This window comes from Cherax quadricarinatus, chromosome 58 (assembly GCF_038502225.1).
Source record: "Cherax quadricarinatus isolate ZL_2023a chromosome 58, ASM3850222v1, whole genome shotgun sequence".
Taxonomy (NCBI): Eukaryota; Metazoa; Arthropoda; class Malacostraca; order Decapoda; family Parastacidae; genus Cherax; species Cherax quadricarinatus.
The window spans coordinates 10,954,855-10,965,313 of record NC_091349.1 but is presented as its reverse complement, the minus strand read 5'-3'; the positions used below and the strand labels follow the sequence as shown (position 1 = coordinate 10,965,313).

The 10,459-nt window shown below is 38.4% G+C and overlaps 1 protein-coding gene across 3 annotated transcripts in view; it reads left to right on the top strand.

Moving 5' to 3' along the window:
• Nucleotides 1–667: 667 nt before the first annotated feature.
• PGAP1 (GPI inositol-deacylase) overlaps nt 668–10,459 on the top strand; it is a 122,949-nt gene continuing 113,157 nt past the window's right edge. For all 3 annotated transcript variants that reach the window (XR_011393622.1, XR_011393623.1, XM_053790162.2), the window contains exons 1-2: nt 668–1,001; nt 7,321–7,474. Coding sequence is in view for 1 of the 3 variants with exons in the window: in XM_053790162.2 (XP_053646137.1) it covers nt 867–1,001; nt 7,321–7,474 (289 nt within the window). In the remaining 2 variants the exon portion in view is untranslated. The remainder of the gene's footprint in view (nt 1,002–7,320; nt 7,475–10,459) is intronic.

Here is a 10,459-nt window from a genome sequence, read left to right as displayed (position 1 = left end):
GCGCTGGGATTGGATTGCGTGATTATTCTTACTGCAGCTTTTTGTTAGGTTATTATTGGCTTTAGGTGTGTTGCTCCCCTCATGGAAGGTTCCTTGATGTTGGTGAGTGGCTCTTGATTTAGGGAATTGGAACTGTGCTCCAATTCCCCGAAATAAGCCTGAATGCCTTCCACATCCCCCCCGGGCGCTGTATAATCCTACGGGTTTAGCGCTTCCCCTTTGATTATAATAATAATAATTTAGGTGTGTTGCTGCAGTTGATCCCGAAGCACAAGTAGGTAATTTGCACATATATTATTATGCAAGATAGTTGCAATCATCTAATGGTTGCGTAATTGTACCTGAATAAACTTAATTAGATGGTGTAGTGGGGGTACATAAGAAAATAACTTTTTTTTAGGTACATGTACACATAATTACAATTATCATACATAGTATAAATTACCTAGAATAACCCCAATGGGAATAAGTCATTTTGCCTGACTTTTGGGGGGGTTATCCTAGATATTATGTCATTTTGTTCTTTATAATTTACACACATGTTACTATGTTTGATAATTTGTGTAACTGTATTTAACTTTACCTGTACCTAAATAAACTTACTGATTTACTAACCCAAAAAGGTCAGACAAAGTGACTTATTTCCATTGATGGAAGTAGAGAAGTGCCCTTAAACCCCGCAACAAGCAACAGCAGCAATAGTAACAGTAGCAGCAGCAACAACAACAGCAGAAACAGCAACAACAGCAGCAGCAACAACACAACAACAGTAACAACACAACAACAGCAGCAGCAACAACAGTAGCTCATCCCACCTACATGGCGAGGAGGAGACTCACCTGGATACTATAATTTAAGAGTTGATAATGGGTGATCAGGTGAAGCTGGTGCTTGCCGGCGTGTTGAGTGCCCTGCTGACCTGTGGTATGTACGAGCAAGTGTTCAACATTGAGCCCAACAAGTGTGATATGACCTACATGTACCAGCTCCCTCAGTATATTGTAAGTCTGCCGGCTACCTCTTGTAATTTACCTGCTGAAGCTATTTGTTATTTTTATTGGATGATCTATATAATGCACTCGTGTTTTATCAGCTTTGTTATTTTAATATGTTTTATTACAGACATACCATGGAGCTAATTATTTCCATTAGGAATAAAAGTCAATTTGACTTTTTTGGGGAGTTTTCCTAGGTATTTTACACATGTTACTATGTATGATAATTGTACTTGTGTGTATATGATGAATGACATGTGCAACACCTGGGTATCTTCATAAAGATAAGCAGGTGTTGCATCCCAATGGAAAATAAGGCACTTTTTCTGACTTTCTGTTTTGGAGGGGTTGTCCTAGGTAATTTTCACTACGTATGATAATTGTATTTATGTATAGCGATGTCTAAATAAACTTGCCTACTGATACATGTTATTCATCTACTTGTCAGCTAACTTAAACAGTTTGACCATTAATTCTGGTTAGCATTTTACAATTATAAGGTTTTTACAGTTGAGATATTTTGTACAAAAAAAAATTGTAACCAAATCTAACGAAATCTGCCTAACTCATTCTATAGTGACCTAATGCACTTTAACCCGTAAACGGTCCAAACGTATATATACGTTCTCTCGCGTAGTGCCCCAAATTTTTTGAGAAAAAAATTGTTTTTTTTTTTAATAGGAAAAAAGAACATATGGTACCCAGGCATCCCCAATTATTTTAATATGGCGCACAGTGAGTGCGCACACCCATTCTCTCATGTCTAGGCGACTCAGGCTTATCATGGCAATGTTGAATGTATGACAAATAAAACATGTATATATTTGGGGCACTAGCGGTAAAAACGTAAATATACGTTTGGACAGTTTACGGGTTAACTATATGCCTGCCATCGATACTGGCATGCCTTGGTTACATTCAGCCAGTGCGTAACATGACTCGGTATTAAGCGTTGATTGGCTCATATGCTACAGAATCAAAATCAGTATAGACTACTATATTTGCCAGAAACCCCCCAAAATAAAAATTTTCATAAATAATTATTTATTCTGTTTTGTTCATAGGTTGTACATGCTGTAAAATGTAACTCAGTCCTTGAGTTCCACCAAGTAGTAGCCTTAAATCTTAGCCAAAAGTGGTAATTGGAGACTTTATTTACACAATGTTTTACCTGCACAGCAGTTCTTTTCAAGTCTTAATAGATACTTGGAGGAATCACAATATATAGGCAGGAGATAGAAACACTTAATCAGGTGTACATGAACTTAAGCATATACAGCCTCTCCTCTCCTAGCAACGTATTCGTTTACTGATGTCTTGGACTTACAATGGGCTCCCTGACCAGTATTCCTACCTAAATAATGTATATTAGAGCTGATTTCCTCTATTCTGTTTATTCAATATACAGTACACTACTGTATAAACACTTAAAAATATACCAGAAATGTTATAAATGGTGCAAAGGTGACATTAAAACAATATCAAAGATGGTTGACACAAACTCACTACCATTACTGTATGCTCCTCACTTAGCGACGAATTCGTTTAACAACGTGGTCTCAGGAATGGAACTCTGTCGTTGAGTGAGGAGAGGCTGTATAGAGGCAGTGCCAGAAGTTTTATGTAGGAGAGGCTTAGCAGTGGCACTCTGATTGGAAGACAGGGTTATGGGACTTGGCTTGAAGCACCATTATTATTATTATTATTATTATACGATTGGGCATTCTCCAGGGTACTTCGGACATCCCTGTTCACTTTGTATTGCTCTCTAATTATCCCTACAACACCTGAGACCTGTTGTTACTCTTCCAAAAATCATGTTTTAGAATAGTCACTCAATAAGGTTCCAGGCATCACACACCCTCCCTATTCAAAAGTCTAAATTTGCTTGGCAAGACAGTGATGGAGTGAATGATGGTGAAAGTTTTTCTTTTTCGGGCCACCCTGCCTTGGTGGGAATCGGCCGGTGTGATAATAAAAATAATAAATAAAGTATTTGCACTCCTGTGCACACTGCTTATAAGGCACTCGATACAAACACTAACCTAGAGCTTATATTCTTTCTGGAGAGCTGAAACTGAGCACATGAACACAATACAAGGAAAAAGTATCTATATGATATACCACATATCTAACTTCAACCTGTTTACAAATCCCATGCAAATAAAAGGCCCAGAAATATTGAACTCACTGTCTCAAAATGTCAGAAGTTCCCTATTTGCCAACAACTTTAATTGTATTGTTAAAAAGAATCTATTAAATCATAAATGATATACTCATACCATATAATACAGTGGTACCTCGGGATACGAACAGCTCAAAACTCGAACAATTATGTAAGTGTATTTATGTAAGTGCTTTTGTAAGTGTATTTTTGGGGGTCTGAAACGGATTAATCTAATTTACATTATTCCTTATGGGAACAAATTCGTTCAGTATCGGCCCTCGAACAGCCTTCGGAAACAAATTAAATTCGTATCCCGAGGTATCACTATATACGAGTGTAAATACGTACTCATACTTTATAGTCACCACTTGAATTCAACTGCTCTGTGAAATGCACATCATAAATCTGATGCAATTCCATATAATGTACGTATTTGTAATTGTCCAGCTCATCATTGGTAACCTGTCTCGTCATACTTATGACTAGAATGAATTACTGTACTTATATGTACATACTGATACACACTGCCTTAACTCTTTCAGGGTCCAGAGGCCAAATTTCAAAGTGTGCACCAGGGTCCAAGAATTTTCCAAAAAAATTTTGTTACTTTTTCTTATGAAATGGTAGAGAATCTTTTTCTGAAGGTAATAAAAGAAAAAGTACGAAATTTGATGGAAAATTGGTGAAATTATGCTCTCACGAATTTTGATGTGTCAGCGATATTTATGAATCGGCGATTTTTTGCCGACTTTGACTCCCATTTTAGACCAATTACATTATTCCAGTCGACTAAATTCTTAGCTATTTCACTAGTATTACTTCTATTCTGTCGATTGAGCACAAGAAATCAGAAAGTCGACTGTTTCAACTACAAAATAAAGTGATTGGAAATTGGTAATTTGGCCAATTTAACACAAAGTTCAAAATAAATATTCCAATTTCAAAATAGGGTCCAGAATAAACAATGTAGGTATTCCTGGCACTAAACTAACATTTCCTCTGTTCATTAGTTATGTTTTGAGGCTTTACAAATGAATTCCATTTTGATTTTTTATTCACATAATGAATTTTTATTCAAACCAAAAAATAGAAGATTTACACTGTTATGCAATATTGTAATAATTGTATAAATATCATCACCACATTTTTGAATGTATATTAGACGTGTGAGGTCGTTTGTTTACTCTTGAACATCGGCAAAAATTTAACATTTCCGCTACTTTGAGCTCAGTTTCAAGCCATTTCCAGTGCTAAAACCAATCAAAATCATCTCTATTTCTGTAATATGTCTTCCATTCTATCAAATGAGATCAAGAAATCGCAAATACAACTATAAAAAACATACAAAAAAACACTGCAAAGTCGCTGTTTTAATCGAAAATCACAGTCTCAGTTTTTTTCTCTCATTATACACTGTGTCCTTTGTATCTCTATGGCTCCCGTATCCCCGAACGTGATACAGTCAGGTTTCTAGGCCTTCTCTTTGACCGTAGGTTATCCTGGAAACCTCACATTGCCTCTCTGAAGGCAACTTGTCACAGCCGGCTAAACCTTCTTAAAACCCTTGCTCATCTTTCCTGGAGAGCTGATCGTCGAACTCTGCTTCGCCTACATTCTGCCCTCCTTTTATCGAAACTCGATTATGGTGACCAGATTTATTCCGCGGCCTCTCCTGCTACTCTCTCTAGCCTTAACTCTATCCATCACCAAGGATTACGTTTGTGCCTTGGTGCTTTTTGCTCTTCCCCTGTTGAGAGCCTCTATGCAGAAGCGAATGTTCCATCCTTGTCTGATCGCCGTGATGTCCATTGCCTTCGCTACTATGTACGCTCTCACGATCTACACAATCCTTCCATTTATAGAATGGTCACCGATATTAGTAGACATTCTTTATTCGTTCACCGCCCCTGTTTGCTCCATCCCTTTTCTCTTCGCCTACATTCACTCTTGTCTTCCCTTCAGTTACCACCTTTATATGTTCATGTAGCATCTCACTTTTCCCTACCCCCCTGGGAAGTTCCAGCTGTTCGGGTCTGTTCTTTCTCACTCCCTTGCTCGAAAGCTCAACTGCCTACGGTGGCTTCCCGCTCTCTTTTTCTTGATCACTTCCACTCCCATTCACATGCCACCGCTGTGTACACAGATGGCTCTAAGTCTTCAGACGGCGTCGGATTCGCAGCAGTGTTTCCGGACAGCGTCGTGCGGGGGCATTTACTATCTTTGGCTAGCATTTTTACTGCTGAACTGTATGCCATTCTTGCAGCACTTATTCGTATCGCATCTATGCCTGTGTCATCATTTGTGGTAGTCTCAGACTCCCTTAGTGCTCTACAGGCTATATGAAAATTTGATACATCTCACCCCCTAGTTCTCCGTATCCAACTTTGGCTACGCCGTATCTCTATGAAGCATAAAGATATTATTTTTTTTGTTGGGTCCCTGGTCATGTTGACGTACAGGGCAATGAACAGGCAGACACTGCTACGCGGTCAGCAGTACATGACCTACCAATTTCCTATAGAGGTGTTCCATTTCTGGACTATTTTGCTACAATAGCTGCCCACCTTCGTGCCCGTTGGCAACAACGTTGGTCAACTCTGCTTGGTAACAAACTTCATTCTATTAAACCGAGCATAGGTTACTGGCCATCTTCTTGTCATCAGTGCCGTGGATGGGAGACCACTCTCTCCCGTCTTCGCATTGGCCACACTCGTCTTACTCACGGGTATCTCATGGAGAGGCACCCTGTACCTCTGTGAGCAGTGTCAAGTTCCAGTATCGATTAGCCACATTCTGTTAGACGGCCCTCTCTATCAACGAGCACTCAGAATTTACCTCCAACGCCGTCTTCGTTCTACTACTCTCTCTTTACCTTCCCTTCTTGCTGATGGACCCTCCTTTAATCCTGACTCTCTCATTGACTTCTTGACAACGACTGATTTACTCCACAAACTCTGATGATGATACCTTACGCACTCCCCTCAGCCTTTTCTAGCTCAGTCTCTTGCTGCCCTTTACCCTTTCACCATCCACTGCTCCGCTGTTATCCGTAACTTATTACTCATCCACCTCCCTTTTGTCACCTGATGCCCTCGCTTCCTTCCTGCCCTGCAGCGCTGTATAGCCCTTGTGGCTTAGCGCTTCTTTTTGATTATAATAATAATAATATACACTGTGTGCTGCAGGATTTGCTTTATGTGGTGCACACGTACCACATAGATGTATTCTCTCATATCTAGGCCCAAATTTACCACTCACTGCTTATCAGAATGAGCTGAGCTCATGGCGTAGATCTACGGTTTGGACCCTGAACGTAAAGCCATAGATCTATGGCACAAACCCTGAAAGGGTTAAATTATATGCCAGGACTAGAATTTAGTATGTAAGTTTCATGATTAGTTTCATGATTAACCTGAAATGCTTTTCATTATAATTGGCTTTCAGTTGAGCATGTATCTTTATTAAATTTTTATCAGTATTGTATTTGTTTCCAAATTGTAGCCAAGTGATATGTAAATCTAACTACTGTAACTTCTATGTATGATCAGTTGAAATAAAAATTTTATTTTATTTTATTCTTATTATATATTTTAGAAGATGATGAAGGCTTAGGAAAGGAATGGACAAGTCAAAGGGCAACGGAAAGGTTGTTAAGGTGGTTAGGTCATTTAGTAGGGATGGAGTTAAATGGGATATCAGAAAGTGTAAATCTGGGGTGGAAGAAAGGAGGAGAAAGGGTCATTGATGGAAAGGTTGAAGGTGGAAGTGAAAGAGGGTCTATGTGGTAAAGGCTGGAGTATCCACAAGTATGTGAGAGCATGTTAAATCAGAGTAAGTGGAGCAGTGATTTCTTTTGTTTGAGTTGGAGTGTGAGCAGGGTATCATTTATGAAGGGATTCAGAGAAAGCTATTAGCTGGACTTGAATCCTGCATAATGAATGGGGTGGAGATAATGCTGCTTCAAGGATTTCTGCAGTTGCAATCTCTGCACACACCTCTGGCAAGATAGGTATTAAATGAATGATTGGGGAATATTTTCATTTTTGGAGCACCCCCTACCTTCGTGAGACAACTAGAGAGGTAAAAAAAAAAACTGATTATCAATAGATTAATATAATATAAAATGTTAGTGTGTTTACAGAGTATTTCTCTCCACAGCCTATAAAACTTCCTTCACATGTGGTTGAGCGTTTCCCATACTATAGTTTATATGCATATGGAGAAGGCCGCTATTCTGAATCTCTGAAGAAAGGCCTTTACACAGGCATTCCAGTTCTCTTCATACCTGGAAACAGTGGTTCCCATAAACAGGGTAAGTAGACAGAGGTAAGCACCCAGCCAAGCTAGGTGTGTTACTCTTGGACAGAGTAACACACCTAGCTTGGCTGGGTGCTTGGTTTTTGTAGGATTGTGTGGTTCAGTGGGTTAAGGCATCATGTGATTTTTGTTCACCACGAGGCAGGACCAAAACTACATGGGTTTGAATCCTCGACTAGTCGCAGTGTTGTTATTGATTCAATACCACTCGTTCATGGTCAAAATAATATATATACTGCTTGTGGAGGCTAGTACACCAAACGGGGATAAGAACGAAATTAGCTTCGAGGCACCCACACCGCTGTGTCCTTGGACCAAGAGTAACACACCTAGCTTGGCTGGGTGCTTGGTTCTTGTAGGATTGTGTGGTTCAGTGTGATTTTCGCTCACCACGAGGCAGGGCCAAAACTACATGGGTTCGAATCCTCGGCTAGTCGCAGTGTTGTTATTGAGTCAATACCACTCGTTCGTGGTCACAATAATTAGTACTTATATACATGTATAAGGATATTCTTTATGCACTTACATTAATTTTTCATTTTCTGCAACTAATTTTCATGAATTCAGTCTAGGTAAGCACAGGATCAGTTTCATGGTGCTGTTTTTATAATTTGCATTTAACTCTTAAACTATCCAACCGTAGATATACATTGATGTGTGGCAGGCTCCGAACGTAGATCTATGTTTTTTTTTTCATGCTTTCAAATGGGGAAAATCAAGGTCGGAGCACTACGCACGCGAATGTAGATCTACGTTTGGACAGTTTAAGGGTTAAGGACTGTTGGAACATTATGTTCTTTATTTTTTTCACTAGGATTTATTCATTGTGTCTATAACTTTATTGGTCTTTGGTGGAGGATAATTAATAAGCTATGGTTTTTCTTAATTTAGAGTATACTTTTCCTGAAATGCAATTCATACCTGGAAGTACACCTACCATCCGACTTACGACCGAGTTCGGTTCCGAGAAACCAGTCGTAAGTCAAAATGGTCGTAAGTCGAACTTTACTACTGAATTTTAACAAAACATTTTTGTAATGACTATTTTATTGTTTTATTTTGGTATTTCATGTTTTACTTTACTTTTTATGTTGTTAGTACTGTATTTTATACTGTAAAGTTTAGGATAAACACTGTGTACAACATAAATAGTTGTTTATTTCCCAGAAATTTGGCATAAAAAACACGGTCGTAAGTCGAGTGGTCGTAAGTCGAGCAGGTCGTAAGTCGGATGGTAGGTGTACTGCATTTGTTTTGTCATTTAAAGGATTACTTGAAGCAATTGCAAATGAGTTCATTGTATGAGAGAAAGGTTGGTTACCATGAAGACAATTCAAAAATATGAAAGTTTAAAGATTCCTCAGTATATTTAAGCAACATTGCTGGAACAAAGCACATGAGCCCAAAATTTTGGGCTCTAGGAAACCGTCTGGAAATATTCAAAACTCTAAACATACTGTACAAAACATCCATACTTATTATTGTGCGTACTACATCATAGAACACTGAACTCAGATATAAACCCTCCCCGCAAACTTCTCCTTACCAGCCTCAACAGAAAACTTGACAATAACACAAGGCGCAGATCACTCTTTGATGTTCCCCGTGTCCATCTCACACTATGTAAAAACTCAGTGCACATAAAAGGCCCAAAAATTTGGAATTCATTACATGTGAATATAAAAGAAACACTGTTTGTTTATCAATTCAAGACTTCTTAAAAAACACTTACCCAAAACTAAATAAATATTGAATAACTGTATTTCATAAACGTATAACCCATGACCCTATCAAACTATGTTTTTAATTGTAATGGTACAAATTTGTACAACTATTATACTTCATAATTGAAATGTTCAAATTTCATTGTTTAAAATACTCAATTGTACTTCATATTGTAAATTGTTTACTGTAATTTTTACCACTGAATTTATCATTGCTTAGTTAATCTTAAGTTAATTTTAAGCCTCCCCATAATGTTCTACATACAAGGGGTTTTGGCATTTACACCCAACTACTATAATTCCTTGTACAACTATGTATCACGACCAAATAAAAATTATTATTATTATTATTACTAACTAAACCAGATGAACCTTACATACAACCTATAGACACAGCCGACAAATTTAATGTCTTCTTCTCTACTGTAGGATGAAAGCTAGCTAGTCAAATTCTTAGCTCAAATACCCAGCGCTACGAGTACCTCACTGGCAACTACCCAAATACTCTATTTCTAGCTCCAACTAATTCCACTGAAGTCTCGCTCGTCATTAAATCATTAAAAAACAAAGTAGGTGATCTAGATAACTTGCCACCATCGTATATAAAAAAGTTGCACATGAGCTGTCATCCATTATTGCAACAATGTTTAACAAATCTGTAGCATCCTATTATACAAATGCTTGAACTAATATACACAGCTCTCGACATACGAAAAGCGTTTGGTCGACTGTTGATACAGTCAACCACAATCTCTTGCACCTCAAACTGAATCATTACGGCATCAGAGGACATTCTCTTGACTACCTAAAATCCTATCTTAATGAGAGACACCAGTATGTACATGCAAATGGAGACATCTCCACTATCTAACCTGTAGCTGTAGGAGTACCCCAGGGTAGTTTCCTAGGTCCACTTCTCTTTCTCATCTACATCAATGATCTCCCCAATGCATCCCAACTCCTTAAACCAGTTCTATTCACAGATGACACTGCATACGTCTACTCCCATTCAGAACCAGCTGTACTTAAAAATACTGTAAACAATGAGCTGCTTTAGATATATACAGTGGACCCCCACCGTTCGGCGGCCGCGACTCAGGGCTTAGCTCAGGGCTGGGCTGCAGGAGTAGAAAGAATCTCGAAACACTTCAAAAGTATATCACTGTTATTTCATTGTGAAAACAGCCCAAAGAAAGAAAGAATTTGTAAATTATAGTTTGAAAATTTTGTGGAATTTTGGTTAATACTATGCGTGC